The sequence below is a fragment of the Phyllostomus discolor genome, chromosome 11, assembly GCF_004126475.2.
Source record: "Phyllostomus discolor isolate MPI-MPIP mPhyDis1 chromosome 11, mPhyDis1.pri.v3, whole genome shotgun sequence".
NCBI lineage: Eukaryota > Metazoa > Chordata > Mammalia > Chiroptera > Phyllostomidae > Phyllostomus > Phyllostomus discolor.
This window is the reverse complement of record NC_040913.2, coordinates 91,752,877-91,771,606: the sequence shown is the minus strand read 5'-3', so window position 1 is coordinate 91,771,606 and position 18,730 is coordinate 91,752,877. Positions and strand designations below refer to the sequence as shown.

General features: G+C 49.4%; 1 protein-coding gene across 1 annotated transcript in view; it reads right to left on the bottom strand.

Moving 5' to 3' along the window:
- Positions 1-1,039: 1,039 nt before the first annotated feature.
- ASB5 (ankyrin repeat and SOCS box containing 5) overlaps positions 1,040-18,730 on the bottom strand; it is a 47,435-nt gene continuing 29,744 nt past the window's right edge. Inside the window, exons 3-8 of the mRNA XM_028526825.2 lie at positions 9,745-9,824; positions 7,517-7,624; positions 6,689-6,839; positions 6,434-6,568; positions 4,035-4,226; positions 1,040-3,050 (exon numbers count right to left, since the gene is read on the bottom strand). Of these exons, the coding sequence (XP_028382626.1) occupies positions 2,923-3,050; positions 4,035-4,226; positions 6,434-6,568; positions 6,689-6,839; positions 7,517-7,624; positions 9,745-9,824 (794 nt within the window). The 3' untranslated portion in view covers positions 1,040-2,922. The remainder of the gene's footprint in view (positions 3,051-4,034; positions 4,227-6,433; positions 6,569-6,688; positions 6,840-7,516; positions 7,625-9,744; positions 9,825-18,730) is intronic.

Genomic DNA, 18,730 nt, shown 5'->3' with positions numbered 1-18,730 from the left:
AGGTGGGCGGCGGCGGAATGAGCAGAGTCTGCTCTTGCGAAGGGTGCCGGCCGTAGCTATCTCCCCCCTCTTCACACACAACCAGAGAAGGACGTTTGTGAGACTCTTCTCAGTACCTTTCGTGGGTTTCCTAAGGAGGGTGTAGCTGGAATATAAAACTGCTGCCTTCCACTCCCTGCCGGAGACGGGTTCACTGAGGATTATTAAACTGAGTCCTTCCCGCAAGGAGTGGCTCCTTGCCTAGGCCGCACGTCCGTGGACAGAGGGGTATGGATGTGCTTGAGGACTGGAGACCGAACTATGCAAAGTGCTGGCTGGCTTGGGAGGGGACGCCTCAAAAACTGTCCGGTGAGGAAGCAGAAGAGAGGCAGGACCCGTAGGTAGGGAGCAGGCTGGCAGCTGTTGGGGAGGGGGGATGGGGAGCAGATCGAGCGAAAAAGAAACAGGACTCGTGGGCATGGACAGTCATGTTGGTGATTATGGGGGGGGAGGGGAGGGTATAAGGGGGATAAACAGTGATTGGAAAAAAATAAAACAAAAACATTGTTTAGGGAGCACACTATTTCTTTTCCGCCTTGTGTGTTTGAATGGCACTACTGTCCCTGAGAGTTAATTTGTCCTTGTGTGCTGCAGAGGTACCTGTGTTTGTGTGTGTGTGTGTGTGTGTGTGTGTGTTCAACTTCCTCCTGGACAATAGAATTGAAAAGGACATCTGTCCATCACCCTGCTGGGGCGATGCCAACCTTGACCAGATTGTGAATGCCAAGTCCACCAGCCTCCACCACAGGGCTGCTGGCCTCATGGGAACGGGCACTGTGCCGCGGTTCCTGGTCCGCCCCAGACTCACCTGAATGCGACGCCAGAGGCCCGAGGTGCGTCCCACTCGGGGGGCCACGGAGGGGTCACTCTACACCAGTGACCGTTACTCCCGATGCCGGTGATGCGCCGCTGATTTGGAAACGGGCGGTAAAGAGATGAGCACAACTGACTCACATTCTCCAGGACCTTCCCCGACAAAATCAAATACTAATTACAACGGAAAAAAAAAGTGTTTTATTCCAGGGATGATAATCACACTTGAACACATTAACAGACGTATGCTAAATTAGAAGGGTTCTTCGATAAGACAATCACATGCAAGGTAAGATACAAGGCACCGGCGTTCAAAAATTTGAAAATGCCAATTTTCTGGTTCATGTTTGATCTTTCTCCCCGTGGCCCAAGGCCAGTGAGGAGGGTACATGTGTTGCTCCCACTCTCAGAGAATACCTCCAACTCAGGAAAAATGCAGGAGAAATCTTTTGTGCTAAAAGCAGTCTTCATACCTGATTGTAGTCCACGAGGTTACTCTATCACACAAACACTCATGAGGACATGGCAGACCTTTCAGAGAAGTTTCGGTAAAACAGGCACATTGAACAGTCTCTAGCTACACAGACGACACTTTAACGAACATGCTACAGCCTTGTTTCTGTTTTTGAAAAATCTATAAACAAATGGTTTGTTTTTAGCGCGATCTTAGGGACCTGGGCATTATATACAATGAAGGTTTATTTCACATGGGTCTCTGGAAGTCAGCCAAGAACTAAAAAGAAGGGAAAACAGGCCCCTGGGTTATTAAAATAGTGGTCACATTATTTTATCAAAATTCGATACATTTTAAAAATTCATCAAACTATTTTCTTCCGCTTTACACTGACTTGTACGTATCTCGATTATCTTATTTCTAAATCCATAATAGACTCAAGTCTGGCCTCAAATTACAAAGGGGACACAAAGGGTTTGTATCACGTTTTATATTGCACTCGAGTCCAGTTAAAGCAGAGGAGAATAAACGGAGTATTAACCCGTCAAGGGACACTATTTTAGGAATATCTTCTCCAACCCAACACTCCCTTACCAACTCAGTGTGTGCTGAACTCTTGCTTTGTGTAAGAGTTAAGAGCACTAGTACTCATGTCTACACAGAGGGCACATTTTTAAGGTCTCTAAGCTCACTAAGTGGCACCCCACAGCTGGAGGAATAATTCATCTCCCGTCCCCTCCAGCCCGGGACTGCCTGGCTCCCAGGGTCTGGTTGGGGCCTCTTGATCGAGGGGAGAGGAAGTCCGCTTACTCCAGTTCTGGTATCACCAGCTGTTGACGATTCCTGAAATGGAAGAAGGCCGGAGGCATACGGACAAAGGCACTGAAGAGAGACCTGGAGAGGCCACCCTGGAGAGAGAGGCAGTCTTAAAATAGCCCCAGTGGGTGCGTGATGTTCTCCACACCTCCGGGGGAGAGAGGGTGGGAGCGTAGCTGTCCGTCCTGCCCTTCCTGGCCCAGGTCCACTTAAGGTGGAGCAGGGACTCCTGAGGTCTTTGCAAGGAGGGGACCATTTGCCTTTTCTCTACAACTGAACGTTCTGATGGCGGTGTGCGTGCAGCCCTGTGGGTTTCCTGAATGAGCGGTCTTCACTTCAAAGGGGGCATCAGCTGCTCTTTTCTAAACCATCTGCATAGTTTGTATTAATGTGCAAAATACAGAGACTCAGTGACAATGACCAACACTAGAAGGTTAATGCACTATTTGAAGAATATACACCATTTAAAATGCAATATGTGGATAATTTTGGTTCGAGTTCACATTTTTCTTTTTGTTCTAAAAACATAAAATGGGGATCACATTTTTTTAAAAAATCAGAAGTGTATATGGGAAAAACACACGGATATTTTAAACACACTACGTCCAAATACAGTAACCACGCTACAACAGCGGTACCCGCTAGCACACTCACGATGGAAATGGAGAGCTCACTGCTTCCCTGGGTGTTGTCACACTCGCTCGGACCCTAATCTTGAGCACATTCGAACATGAAATATACGCGGTGCCGGTGACATAGAAACCTCTGCGGCTCGGGGTGTTGGGAATCGCTTTACTGCCTTATCGGTGCTGTAGGAAGTTCTGCAGCAGCGTGGGCAGCTGGAGCTGGGGGATGAGGTGCAGGCGCGGCCTCCCGATGCAGCTGCGGATGCACAGCCGGCAGAGCTGGCTCAGGGAGCTGGGCGTCGCTGCACGGGCAAGAAAGTGCATGGATTAAAGTCAGACGATGAGGTTTGCTATGCTGCAAGATGCACTATGTACAAGCAGAAAAGAGGTACAGGGCTCTGTAGCCAAGTAGGGCAGGACGACCCCTGTACTAGGGAAATTCATACACGCCTTTATGCTGCCTTTATGAGAGCTCATTGGAACTGAGACCGTATATTCCATGTATGTTCTTTAAAACATGTAGTCTGCAGGCTTGTGAAATGATGGCTGCACTCAAAACCTCCGAAACAGATACTGTTTTTTGAAGGAGATATAAATCAAAGAAGTGTCGTGCACTAGAGAAAGGAATTCTTAAATATTTTTCTCAGATTAGATTTACTATTTAAGCCAAAGCTTAATTTGATTACTGTGCTTTGACCAGACTTAAGAAACCCTGTCAAGCCCTGGCTGGCGTAGCTCAGTGGATTGAGTGCGGGCTGGGAACCAAAGTGTCCCAGGTTCGATTCCCAGCCAGGGTACATGCCTGGGTTGCAGGCCAGAACCCCCAGCAACCGCACATTGAATCAATATCTCCCTCTCTCCCTCTCTCTCTCCCCCTCCCTCCCTTCCCTCTCTAAAAATAATAAATAAATAAAATATTAAAAAAAAGAAACCCTGTCTTAGAACAAAAGTAAGTGTGGAACTGTTTCCCAGTTATGTTCCTACAACGCGGGAGGGGAGGTGCCCACCCCTACAAAACAGGGCGTGTCTGTAAACATTTTATCTGCAGATACTAAACAGAATCCCATACTCTGCACTGCCAAACACTGGGCGTATTTAACTTAACCAAAGGAATAGACAGCTCAGGTGAGATGGAAAAAAGGAAGCGAAGATCACTGTGGTTATCTTTTCCATTCCCCAGAAACCAGTCCAAACCTTACGCCACTACTATTCTGCAGGCCGGCAGACGGCCTCCGCGTCCCAGGCCGGCATTTCTGCGCTCCGACGCGCGCCCGGCTCCCGCTTACCCTCGCGCTGAAGCAGCAGCCTCTCCACCAGGCTGCTGGAGGTGGCCACGTCCACGGGCCGCAGAAGCTCCGTGTTCTTGGCGTTGATGTCGGCCCCGAATTCCAGCAGCAGGCTGACGATTTCCGTGCAGGACTGCTGGGCGGCGGCGTGGAGCGGCGTATCCCAGTATTTGCCTTTCTGCACGTCAGCGCCTGCGCGGCGACCGGGAGGGCCGTGAGCACTCACACCAGGTGTTCGCAGAGCCCCCAAGCACCAGGCGCGGCAGGAGGGGGCCCTCCGCCCCTCTGTCGGGAGCGCTTCGAACCCACACACACTGTACATGTGCATTACCTGAAAGCTTGGTGCGTCTGGATGGAAATGCACGTATTTGTGACATTTTCTAATATCTTCTGTATCCTGAAAATGTCTACTAATAAAAATTTTAAGTTTGCCCTGGCTGGCGTAGTTCAGTGGATTGAGCGTGGGCTGGAAACCAAAGTATCGCAGGTTCGATTCCCAGCCAGGGTACATGCCTGGGTTGCAGGCCATAACCCCCAGCAACCGCACATTGATGTTTCTCTCTCTCTCTCTTTCTCCCTCCCGCCCTCCCTTCCCTCTCTAAAAATAAATAAATTAAATCTTAAAAAAATTTTAAGTTTGAACAGTTCCGAAATTAATCGTATTATTATATGTATTATAAACAGCGTGCAGTTAGGTTGACGCGACTGTATTCATCGTGATTGACAGCTCTTAGGATTATGGAAGAGCGTATTGCTTTTCTTCTTTCCATTTATTTTAAGGCAAGAGGAAGCTTTTGTTGTTTGATAAACCCATGATTCTAGTTATGTGAGCTCTTTACGTGAAATGCGTATAGATTTCCCTGTCACTTCTCACTCACGTAGTTTAAGTCGATAAACACACAAAGGCACTGAGTTTCTTGACTGGAAAGGCACGTTATATTTCTGCACGCAAAGTGAAAGTTTTAAACATGCTCACCATTTGAAAACACCTCACATGGGAAATCACCTACTGCACAGCTTTTCGCCTTAGAGCAAGCCCTGGCACGTGGCGGTCGCTGAATGCGTGTGTGGGGAATAAACGCTGTTTAAATTGGGAAGAATAACAATCCCATTTTCCGGTGCATAAATGGTTGCAATGCCAAGAAATGCCTATCAATAAAAATGTATCAGTCCTTTCCAGCTCCGTTTTCTGGGACGTTCTGTCTAACTAACATTTGTACAAGGCAGCGCCTCCTCAGAGTCCCTTTATGACCCTCCTGCTGCTTTCAGGTTTCAATAAATGTAATCGCTTTCAACATTTTTAACCCAATGTAAAATGTTTAGCGGGAAAATTACAGTGTATAACAAAACCTCCATAGAGAAAGCACGCACTCCGTTGGCCGTATCCGTTTTCTGAGAGAACAGTGCCCGAGAATAATAGTCCATCCACAATTACTAACTACTTTTCAGTCTCTTTTTTTTTACCCAGTGTGAAATACTTGACAGAAAGAAAATATCTCGAGCCAACTGTGGAAAGGTGGTAAAGAATAAACTCCTCTGGTCACATAAACTCCTCTGGCTATCTAGATGGGAGAACAGGGAGAGGGTATGACCGTCTGCCGACAATGAGCAGAATTTGCCTTGAGGAGTCTTACTAGCAACGGGAGTGAAACAGGTGAAGATGGGCTGCCAGACATTTCTAACTGAGCTAAGACACTGGGAGTAACAGGAAAGGAGTTACTAAAGATACATCAGGGTGTATCAGAGGCCAAGTGAGTGTTGTACACAATGGCACGCAGAGGCACCCCTTTACTTGGGTTGAGTATACTTTAAGCGCCCACCGCAGGGGAGGCACCGTGCTAGAGGAAAGAGATGGTGGGGAAAGAGGGAACCCGCAACCTGCAGAAGCCCCCAGCCCTGGACGGGGGCAACCAGCCTGGTCTCAAAGGCCAGGACAGGTGTCTCAGGGGCTACAGCTGAGCCTCGAGGAACCGGTTTGTTGCCCGTGAGTGGGCACGGACTGTCCACCTCTGCTGGTAAGTGGGACAGAACTCACGGTCCAGGAACGTGCAGGTGTCTGCTGGAGGATAAGGCTACTGAGGCAGTTACTGGCCCTACAATTTCTTTTGAAGGTTTTCTGCCCAGATCTGTACCTGTTGGGCAAGATTATATTCCACCTTGAAGATCTGGATGTTACGATTTTTGTAAGCAGGGGTTTTGGAGCTTTGAGGTGAAGCAGAGTTCACCCAGAATGGAGTTCTTTTTATTGGTTATGTGCTTATGTGCGAGGATGCTTAGCATGAGAACATCTTTAGCACGGAGATATAATTTTTAATGAGGCTAGCGCGGACAAGTAAGCGGAGAGCTGAGTAACTGCTCGTGGGTATGCATGGGATGCAAGAGGCTTTAAAGATAATTACCAGCGTAGAGAAGCTTCCGGATGCAGTGGAACTGCTGAGACTGGCAGGCCGTGTACAGAGGCGTCCCCAAGTGAGGAATGTCCTGGTCCACGTCTATGCCCCATGATATCAGTATCTCCAGGCACTCGTGGTGACCTGCACACACAAAGGAGAGAGGGTTTCCCTTCGCTTCACGCCCATCCCACCCCCTATGCGTCCCCTGGCCACAGAAACCTCTGCCCCCTCCCCCAGCCCCGGGCCCCCGGTGGCTGTCACCTTTGCTGGCGGCCTCATGCGTGGGAGAAGGAAGACAGGACTCCAGCTGGGGTTTGGCGCCATATTCCAGCAGGAGTGCCGTGCAGCTCGCGCTGCCCTGCGAGCAGGCGTTGAATAACGGGGTCACGCCGTCGATGGTGATCGCGTTGACCTGTACCAACCGACGTGTGAGTGGGGGAGCCGGAGAGCCACACGGACTCGCTGCGGGGCACTTCTACAAGGGGGGTGATCTGCTCCCAGGGATAACTGGGCAAACGCGTGCCGTGAATAGCACACAGTATACTTAGCTCAGACACATGGACAAGGACCGCTGGGAAACTTCAAGGGGAACCCAGAGACGGGACGTGGTGGAAAGTTCACAGGGGGGAACATGCAATGAGCAGGAGTCATGAAAAGATACCCACTCGTGGATCAAAACACAAAACCCGACTCCACAGTCAGGTGCCTTTCAGTTGGGAAACAAGGCAGCGAGTGTGACGGTGGCGACAGTTGTGAGGGAGCCACTTTGCTGGTGGCAGTTTATCCATTTCTGAGAACTTATCTAAGGAAAATCGTCCAGGAGGTGAGCAAACATCCTAGGTGTAAAGATGTTCATTGACTGTTATTTGGGATCTCGAGGGCAGGACACAGCCCCAAGGGCGTTCCACATCATGATTGGAAACCCTTCTTCCAGTGCAAACGAGAGGGGCTGGGGCAAAGAGAGAGCTTTTTCTTTACTCCGCCGCCTGTGAAAACTACTGAGGAGGAAGGGGAGGCAGAGGGAGAACTGGGTTGGATCCGTTACTCGGGGGAGATGTCACAGTGTTCACGTTTGGGACGGGGACTTACATTAGCTCCAGCTTCCAGAAGAGTCCGGGCACACGCCACGTGGTCGCCCAGGCAGGCTTCGTGCAGCGGGGTGACATGGTCGATGGTCACCGCGTTTACATTATACCCCTAAACGGGACGGGGATGATTTTGAAGGGTGAGCAAAGACTGCTCTCAAGTCATCTGTACAACTGTCATGAAAGACGGGTGTGAAAAATCAAGAAGTCTCGGGAAGTCAGGCATCAGGGGAGCAGGTGACAGGCCAGGCCGACGCCAGAGCCAGTCCGCTGTCAAGGAGTCTGAGCCACATAATTGTTATCACACCATCCTATCTGGGCCCAAAACCGCTTTAAGTATTTTGTTCAACGCATTCCGAAAGTATTATTTAAACATCGCTTACTCACCTTTTTTTCTCTTTAGGGATTGTTTGGGTCGCTACTATTTTTTAAATTGTTTTGTTTTGTAGAACTACAGACTATTCAGAGCCCTGGCTGCTGTGGCTCAGTGGATTGAGTGCTGGTCTGCAAACCAAAGTGTCACCGGTTCGATTCCCGGTCAGGGCACAGGCCTGGGTTGCAGGCCAGATCCCCAGTAGGGGACGCAGGAGAGGCAACCACACATTGATGTTTCTCTCCCTCTCTCTCTCCCTTCCCCTCCGTCTAAAAATAAATAAGTAAATAATCTTTTTTTTTAAAGATTGATCACTTTGACTGGGGCTATAAAATTCCCACTCAGCCCACAATGGAGGAAAAACGCCCTGAACTGTAGTAACCTGCCGCGTGAACTTTCGCCAGAAAGCAGGTCTGACGAGGCTCTGTGCTGGTGGGCGGTTCAGAGCTGGACTCGGGGTCACACTCGGGTTGGAAGCCTTCCTCCGTGAGTCAGTAATTGTTCTAATTGGATGAACCCATTAACCTCTAAGTTTTAGGGTTATCGTGAGTATTGAATGAGATGATGCATAAAAAAGCAATTGCTGTTACTGTGCCCATCGTCCAGAAAAGGGTTGGTGTTATTATTCAACCAAAACGAAACACTTGTAGGGTTTTTGTTCCAATTAAACTAATGATATGGGACTAAAATCATCAAATATTATTAGGATCTTAGGCTCTTCGCCTTCTCGCTATTTTGGGGAAGTCAGGGCCGGTTGACAATCACGCTAAACCCTATAACAAACGAAGATGCTCAGGGCCAAATCCCGGTAACATGTTAGAGATTACCAAGCTCTCTAATGCCTGAAGGATGTGAGGCATCTCCGAGTGAAGGAAAGAAAAGAGTCACCCTAAATCGTTGCCACTAGCAAGTGGCGATTTTTAAGAGCCCTGACATGAACCTTTTGGAGGCTCTGAAGGTGCCGGCTGGCAGTCAGACCTGGAGAACTAGTTCGAGAATGGCCAGATGACGGGAGCACCTGGAAAGCTGGGATTCCCTTTCCCATGGGGCTTTGAGGCAGCCCCTGACTCCGCCTGGCCCACCTGTCTGCGGACATGAGATGTATGTTATGGAAGATCCTAAGACGTCTCGCCTCTCAAAGACCTGCAGGACCCCTTCAGGGGGTTCCCCTGTGGACACTTATGATGTTTTTGCAGGTTATTTCTTTTTCCATCAAGTGATGAGCAAACAAAATAGCCACATGGTTATCAGAGGAGCAGACGGCCTTAAGGGGGCATCTCACTCTAAACCTTCCCTTCACAGAGGAGACAGGGGCGCTCAGAGAGGTTGGGGTTCACCCCAAGCACCAGCCAGCCTGGTCGGGAGGCCCCCAGCCCCAGGGCGGTGCCCTGCACCCCGGGCCACACTGCCCTTCCCCCCTCAGGGCCATCGGGGAGAACCTCCTCTCTGACCATGCTGGGAACACGGGGGCAGTGACTTTCTGACCCAGGCGTGCAGCCGCATCACGCTGGGAAGGTGCAGAGACGCACGGGCCGGGCCAGAGCGCTTTCTGCTGAGTCTGAGGAGCAGGCGGGTGCAGAAATGACCGTTCTGTCTCTCTCCCAGGCACACCCCGCTGTGTTCCAGCCCCCTGGCGTACAGAGGGTGGCCTGGGCGTCTACTCTCATCGCCCGTTTGGATATCTCAGGCTGAGCTAAGTCTGCAACAAGCTGAACACGTTGTACAGAGTGAAGGATATTTAAAATGCTTAGCAAATAACACTTGATTCCAATTGTTTCTTGCTTAAATATGCCTACCAGTAAACAAATACACTGTGTGGGAACTCTGAACTGTGAGGACATAAGAACATGATGTTTCACCTGTGATAACAACGTTCGCAGGGCGAGGAGGCGGCCTTGGCTCGCTGCTTCGTGTAGCGGTGAGCGGTCGGCCCAGGAACCTGCCGGAAAAGAAAGGAAACAGGCGCCTCTGAGCCCAGGTAAACCCTATTACACAGGGTCAGTGCCTGGGGAGCAGCGACTATGCAGCTTCGCGTCCACGAGGGGCCCCAGGCGTGTGCACATCAGGAAGCTGGATTCCTCTGCAAAGGATCCTGACGGGGGTCCCCGCGTCCAGGGGCGTCCGGGTCTGGGGTCTGGACTTGCCCTGCCCCAGACGTACCGCGCCTTTGGGATTCCCTGCAGGGAGTAAGGGGGATTGAGGTCTCTAGATCTACCACCAAAACAAACAAACTAAAACTTACCTCCGCCTCCTGGTTTTCTGGGCAGACCCTCTCCCCCAAACCTTTTTCGGCACCTTCAGCGGAGAAGGCAGCCGGAGCAGCGGCCTCCCCATGCCCCCGGCCCCTCCATGCCCCCGGCCCCGCTGTGGTTTCCCTGTGCGGGGGTGTGAGGGGCTGAGCCCCGAGGGTCCTGAAATGTGGAAGCAGCCAGTGGGCCCTACACAGGGGCAGCACAGGTCGGAGGAGCGCTCTGTCAGCTTTGTCGGAAACGGTGCTGATGGTGCGGCTGGTGGCACCAAAGCCCAACTAGAGTTCCTCTAGCCCTGGCTAGCGTAGCTCAGTGGATTGAGCGTGGGCTGAGAACCAAAGTGTCCCAGGTTTGATTCCCAGCCAGGGCACATTCCTGGGTTGCAGGCCATAACCCCCAGCAACCGCACATGGATGTTTCTCTCTCTCTCTCCCTCTCTCTCTCTCTCTCTCTCTCTCTCTCTCTCTCTCCCTCCCTTCCCTCTCTAAAAATAAATAAATAAAATCTTTATAAAAAAAAACAGAGTTCCTGGGGGGGAGGGGGAAGCGTCTTTCTTCTACTTCCTGGCACTGACGTACGAGCCACAGTAATAACAGCTAAACGCCGAATCGTGTCCGCTGGGTGGATAAACCAGTCTAAGCACCGTGGACAGTATCTCATTTCCTTGTCACAACTCTCCGAGGTAGACACGATGATTATTTCTACCTTAGCCGGAGAGCTGAGAGCCCGAAGAAATGCAATCCTTCGCAGGGAGTCGCATGTCTTACTCCAGAGCTGACCTAGTTAACGGTGCTGCGCTGTCCTGCCTTCGCATGTCCGTCCGGGGTTACTTCCTGCTCGCCCCCCAAAATCAGTAAGCCAGACACACCCAACTTTTTGTTTTCAACCAAAAGAAGAGTTACTCTCATTAGCTTTTGTGTGTTACTTCTTTACAGTGTGCAATGCTCCTGTGATATATTAGCAGCAGAATTGAAATTAATATGGCACACCAATAAATATGCATCGATAGGATAAAATCTGGTGGCAAAATAATGATTGATAAGACATAGGGACATTATATTCTCACTGCATGAAATGCAAACATCGCCACCGTAAATAATATTATTTTGGGGAATAAGTATGTTTCGAGTTTCAGCTTCTAAGGTAAAATCTGATGCTTTACAAATCTCACACATCCATTTGTTCCATCGCTAAACAACCTGATGGAGGGAGGAGTGAAACTCAGCAGACTTCACAAGATGTATCAATGTTCACTGTGAATATTGAAACGAGATAATGATAATATTCACTTTCCAGACAGCGCGTGTGTGAAACCACTACGTTCGGTTTAATCAGCAGAGCAGCAGTAAAGTAATGAGGTTTCTAGAAATCAATGCTTAAGTATGTTTGCATTTAAATGATGCTTTAATATTTATAATAATCATGTGTGCCAGCCTGTATAAAGATGTGATAAAGTTCATTACCCCTAACTTATCTCTACCAGCTGTTCTGCTGAATCAAACGAAGTCCGTTGGCTAGCACCGCGTGCTCTTCCTTCATCATTAGCGACCACGGCCGTGAACCAGACGTGGGGACCGGGAAAAGCCTAGGGCACACCAGGCGGCAAACACAAGGCCCGCAGGCCGAACCCGGCCCTCCCCGTTGTTTCTACTGAGCGGCAGCACCGAGCTCCGAGCTCCTAAATAGGGAGTCGTTCCATTTACACAGCCCTAAAATCACATGCGGTCCTTTCAAGGCAACCACAAGACTTATGTGGCCCCCGGTGAAAATGAATTTGCACCCCTGCCCTGGAGAAACGGCCCTCGGATTCCTCCTGGGTGCACACTTTTCTAGAATATGACGGAGACCTTTAAGCAGCAGCAAAGTTAACAGTATTTGCACCTACGAGAAACGGGTTATTCTTTTGCGCACAAAGTGTTTGTCCATCAAAATTATTGCATTCCTCTCAGACTCGTTTCAGCACTGCTTGCTGGTGTTCACAAAAAAGAAACAAAAAGCGGGCGGAATAAAAGAAAAGGGCCCCTGAGAAAACAGGCCACACGAGGACTAACGCAGAGAAACAAAGTCTTCATTGAATTTACCACCTATATTTCCATGCCCAGGGTCCCTCCCACACTGCCCCACAGCTCTCTGTCCCCACTCTGTCATTATCCTTTTTTGTTACCAACACGAATCCATCACGGTGGGAGAACAAAAGGCTGAAGCCAGAATCCACGCACTGTAGGTTGTGTAGTTATTGTAAATAACTGTGTGTGTTATTATTTCTATTAGTGTGGCTTCCACTGGCCTGAAAGGGGGGTTCCTGCTGGAAAGGGTAGGCCGGTGGACAGAACCAGCGGAAACGTGCCATCTAGAGGGGGGGATCCCTCCGCTGGGCAGGCAGAGACTGGGGCTTGGGAGAAATAACTGCCCCCTGCTCTTTCCCCACAGCTGAGCCCCGCTCTGCTCACTGCGCAGAACCCCTGAGGGCCGTCATCATGGCGTCCAGCAGGGGGCGGGCGAGAGCGGGAGGAGACCCGGAGGTGGAGATCAGAGGGACGGGAGGAAGCCGGAGGGGTCTAGCGCCCAGGAACCTCGGGAAGAAAGGATGGCCAGGCAGGCCTGGGCGGTGGCCTCCCCGCACGCACCCTGTCCACACGCGAGCCCCTGACGTCACGAGACGGGGAGAGCGCTCCTCCGTGCGAGACAGCCCGAGGGGGATTAGGAAGGAGCTGCTCGGGCCTGCTGGGTACATGCACAATCAATAATCCCTAGCATTCTGCTGAACCTAAACTGGCAAATGAGGCAGATTTTAACAGGCATTTTAGGGAGCAACCTTTTTTTCCCCCTCCAAAACCAAGGAGACTCAAGCCATAAATAACAGCATCTATTGCCCAAAATGCTTTTCAGTGCCATCAACTTAAATAACTATATGAAACTATTGCATGACTTATAAGTGTATTTAAGGCAACAGTCAACTTCGGCTGCTACATTTTCTTCCCAAGCGAACTATCCTAAATAAAGACGTGACAATTTATTAAAAGAGTAATTCATAGCACATGCATGCTATTCAATTTAGAAAACAAAACAAAACAACTTTTTTTTGTTTGAATTCTGCTTACTTAACTCCCCGGCAACCCCTCCTCATTTGCTCCCTGGTAAATCCTTAGAAGGGTTTCTGTAATTAATCTGGAAAGAGGGGAGAATTAAAGGGTACCCCGTCCTGCTCCAGTTTCTGTTTAGAACTCTGTCTCCACCCCTCCCCACTTAGCGATGGTGCGTCTCTAGTCAAGGCGTCCAACACCACCTATCTCGGCTTTCAGTGCGAGCACGCTCTGCGTTACAGAGCTCTGCAAGCTTCCTCAAGACCCAACAAGCGGCAACTATCTTTGCACACGACGATTCAGCCGCCTTACAATCTCGTTAGACTCTTATTCGGTGCCTATGGGTTTTTTTAAATGTCCAATTGAAGCTTTTAGGATAAATTATTCAGTGTGAAAATCGTTTCACATAGTATCCGCAGCTTTCACCACTGGAATCAAAGGCCTGCTCTCAGGGTCCCTCTGTCTCTCCCCAGGAGGTGACTCCGAATATATTTAGAAACAACAGCAGTTCCCAGACACCTGGTATTTAGTTTGCAGGGAGAGCGGCTGCCCTGGTTTGTAAACATCCCATCGCTGGAGCGAAAACACACACGGTCTGGGGTACACACGGTTGGGTGAGGGTCTGCACCGTACCCAGGTCGCCGTCTCCCCAGGGCACCTCCAGCCAGCCGCTGCTGAGGCGGACCCGGCTCATGGCTCTTGTTTTTTTTTTCTCAGCATGAAAACGTGACTTGTCACTGGCTAGCTCTCTTCGGCCATTTCAGGGAGCTCTGAGCTTCGTGTAACGTGACCTTGCACCTTCAGAGAGAAAAAACAGCTTTTGAAAAGCTGATTTATTTTCAAAATGGCCTTTCCTTATTATCACCCCTCTTTGAGAAACGGCCGGTCCTAACTTTATTTTTTTTTTCTCCTTACAGGGTGCGCCCTGTAACGAAGTGAAAGTATTCCAGTTTGATCTCTGCCCACGGCTGTGATGAGGCTGTGATTTTTTTAGGGACTCTTTAGCTTCTCCTCACCTGAGCCCCATCGCAGAACTGGGTTGCAGACTCACTGGAGAGGCTCGGAGCTACGCAGTCTCCAGTCGTGAAGCAGAGTGCAAACTACAAATATCTTTGACAGCTCACTTTGCTACCAGATATTAAGTCAACACTCCTCTTCCTGTGGAGGCGGGTTTCCCATGAAGCCCCCTCCAAACCTTCCGTTGAGACCCCCAACCACACAGATACTTCCTAAGACTCCGTGGGTAACTTCCTGTGGCCTTTTTTAAAGAAGAACCCCAAAGACGGACACGCTTCAGGCCCCACCACTGCTGGCTCGTGCCTACTCCCAAGTGTACAAAATCATTAAAAATCGCCAGGCATCTGCTGACTTCCATTGTTTACTCTCCTGTTGACCAGCTGCAGCAGATGGAAGGAGCCACAGAAATTCTGGAGGGCGAGACTGGTAAGGAGGCCGGTGGCTGGGCAGGCAGAACCTGCCTCTGGTCTCAAGGACCATCTGGTCCTTGCCTGCCCACCCCCATCACCTCTCTGAAAGTTCCCTCGGGTAATGCTAGTCCAGATCTGAAGCCACCAGGTTGTCCTGGACCTTGGGAACTTCAGGAAGGATCCTGAATTACATGAACATGCAAGTCACGCTTATGGTTTTCTCGCTCACGGTCTACAGCGCTCCATTGTTTCAGAAAACAGTGTATGGGCCGAACAGAAAAACACCACCACCACATATACGTGAAAGAATGATGTGGCTTATCTCAAAAAAAAAAAAGACGAAATTTTCAACAGATTGTGGTTTCTAACATCAAGAGAGAAGGAGTTTTTAAGACAGTTTTCAGACAACAGGGCTGCTCTTGGGAGAGGTGACTCACGGCCAACCTTCAGTGCTGGGGACACAGCCCGCTGGCCGCCGTGGGGTGGACCCGAGGTCCAGTCCCAGCGGCAACATGAGCTGGGGGGCTGGTGGGAGTTGACCTCATGAGCCTGTTTCCTCCTCTGGAACGAGCAGGGGCTTCTGCCTGGAGCACGGGGTTGTTTGTGAGGAGTGTGAACGGCTCGGCCTCTGACCTTACACGTCCAAAATACGGCCGTGCGGCCCCTGCCCCTGGAAGCACTCACTTCCGTGCATCTGTGCGTAGTGTGTGATCGCATCTTCCAAACAGAACCCAGACTAACCCAGCTCATTCCCGGTTACGCAGCCTGAGCTCACCTCATGCCGCTGGCTTACACGTCTGCAGGAGATACTGCGTTTGCCAAAACGTTCATTCGGTTTTTTTCCGTACGATGGCTCTAGTAGCACTTAGTTGTCTTTAACTTCACTTGAAATGATTTGTTAGATTCTATTGTGACAGCTGTCATATCAGTGTGCGTGAAAAAAATCAAAACAGGTGAATTTTTGAGTAGCCATTTTAACATTGAAGAAGGGAAAAATATGCAATATTTTTGGCATATTATGCTTTGTTATTTTAAGGAAGGTAAAAATACAATTGAAATGCAAAAAAAAAAAAAAAAGACTTGCACAGTGTGTGGAGAAAGTGCTGTGACTGACCAAAGGTGTCAGTAGTGGTTTGTGAGGTTTTGTGCTGCAGACTTCTCGCTGGACGGTGCTCCACAGTCAAGGGGAAGAGTTGAAGGTGAGAGCGATCAAATCAAGACATTTGTTCAGAACAATCAAAGTTATACCACGCGGGAGATAGCTGTCGTCCTCAAAATATCCAAATCAATAAAGTTATTGGTGAAAATGAAAAACGTGTCTTTTACTTTAAGTGGAAAAAAACTAAATGGAGTTTTGGCCAACTCAATAGATAGGGTCAAAAGTTAGGGACAATCATCACACTCGTATGGTGACTGACTCTCCAACATGCACTTCTCACCTGGCCTGTCTCGCCAATTTTAGGGCTGTGTCGTCGCAAGGAAGACACAGCCATACTGTTCAGATTCCTTTTTATCTGTTTGTTTCCCCTGATGGACATCGTAGGGCATGGTTCTATGCCACAAAATACAATTCTACAACATTTCAATCACTACCACACAATATATATCAAGATTTCATTCTATAGGTTTATCATTATTGATTTAGCTAATCCCCTATTAAATGATATTTAGGCAGTTTTCAGTTTTAGGGAATCAACATTATTTCCTGTCTTTGTGAATGTGCCTAATTATCTGCTCTGTGTAAATTCTTAATATATGCCATCGAGCTATCTCCAGCAAGATTGGGCCTATATATATTCTCATTAAAAGTGCTGGGAAAAAATTGAAACTGAATCTAATGAAAGTTTGCTAAGTCTTTTCTTTCCTTTTTTTTTGTTTTAAATCAAAGCATGGGACATTTCTCTTTTCTAATAATTTTAATGTAATTAAGTTCTATCAAAGAAGATTGTGTAAAACTGTATTTTCTTTACACAAAATTAGATTTTTAACCTAATGCAATAGCTTATTTTCAACTCCCTCTGGAATCTGTCTTCATGGGAAGTGTGTGAGACGCATCCAGATGAGTTGATCTCCTGGTTTTGGAGCTTTTTATCACCTCACCCCACTCCCTTCAGTGGCACAGACCTGGGTCAAGTGCACGTGTAGGCAGCTGACCTACAGCTTCAGGAGGAACAGAAAGCTCTCGATTCTACACTAAGTAGTTGCCAGAGCCCCTCCTGGGCTTTCAGCACCTGGAGACGAGTTACTGCTGTCTCCTGGCACCCAGGACACAGCGAGTACTCTGTAACCACTGGTGGAGTTGTGAAACTGTCTTCTTTGTAGTGAACCGCTTTTGATCCATCCTAAATGGGTTCTTAATTCTTGCTGATGATTGCACTGTTAAAAAGCAGTTGAAAGGAAACGTAATTTGGATGGAGGGAGAAGAATCCCTTTGTTTCCTTGATCTTTTCAAGCAAGGACAGTATTCCATCCTATTTAAAAGTACACTGTGGATGTCTTAAAATTTTACAATAATTTATACATAGTATTCTTCAGACTCCAACCGTTACATAGGAAAGACAACTTTACAGTTTGGGGAGAGGCAGGAGAAGGTAATTTTTACCCCTGAATCTTCATGTCCGACCTTTACGTCTATCATCTACCATGCTGACATCCTACTAAAACGAAAACTTTGGTTATTCTTTCTAAAATTAATTTCCTCACCCAGCCGCTCCTGGTACGGGGCCAATCTCCCTTATGCCTTTCACGTTTTCCTATTATAAAAATTACGCCGTTTGTGTCGAGCCCTTTAAAAAAAGTCGCTCTATTCATTTTCCCGCCTACATCATCGCCCTCGTCCTTTCGGGTCCAATTTAAACGACTCCAAGTTGCCACGTTTAATTGCTCGTAAACGGTGTTTCCTGCGTGACAACATCTTTCCTGGCCTCCGTGCCACCTAGCAACACCTGCTGACGGGGAAACAGGGAGCTGCCCTGGGGCTACCTACACGAGCTGAATACAAGGTCACCCCACGGAGTGGGCAGGTGCGCCTTCCCGGCTAACCAGGGGGAGCAGCGCAGCGCGGTCCTTTTCCGAGTCCGCCGTCTGGGAAGCGCCCCTGGTCTCAAGTTAGTATTTGCAAACACAGGTCAACAGGGTCTATGTCAGGAGCCAACGGACTGGCAGGGCCCGCGCCACTAACCTTGACTGGTCAGAATAGCCCAGCTAGCGATTCGTTTGGGAGGACACTCCTCTCTCCTCGCTAGCCTTCTTTTCGGGAGGCTCTGCTTTAGGCGGCTCCTTGCCGCGGCACTAGCGGCGCGCATAGTGCGCCTGGCTGCCTGCGCCAGGCGGGCAGGTGTCGCTCGAGCAGGTGCTCTGGCCACCAGAAACACCGGCGACTGGGGCCTAGCTACTTCTGCCTTCCCTTCCGACTTCCCACCGAGGCTCCTGCGGGGCTGAGCGGGGAATGGCCTGGACATTGAACTTTATTCAGCAACCCTCGGAGCGGGTTGATAGGTGGTAGGTGCGGGGCAGGGGGCAGGGCCCGAAACGCAGCAGCATTTTCTATTTTTAAATCGGAGCCTCGGCTGCAGCGGAAGCATTTAACTGTTTGCGGGAGAGGGCGAGGGACAACGCACAGAACGGCTTTTCCTCGTGGGAAACAGACGAGGGGCGAGAGCTCTGGTATTGAAATGCCAAAACCCACTAATTATCTACAAACCGATCTGCCGGCAGTAGCTCCAGACGGAACTCGGCAGCCAGGGCGCGCTGGGACGAGTAGCCTCTCCCCTTCGTCCTCGGGGATAAACAGTATCAGGGGCAGCTGGCAGCTGGCCCCGGCCGTCACCTGGTAAGGATCTAAGTTTGGAATTGGCTTCCGTACAGAATCACAGGCATCTTTTTTTTTTTTTTTTATATAGGCACAGCTCACAATTGTGGTTTTTCCGGAGGCTACTTCTAGACCAAAAGACGTCAGCAGTGGATTTCAGTGCAGCCGAGATGTTACCTCCGTAAAAGGCAGGGGAGAGGGCGGCTGGAGACACCAGAGGAAAAGCCAGACCTGCACCTGGTATGCTGGGCTGGCACATGATCTTGAACGAGGTA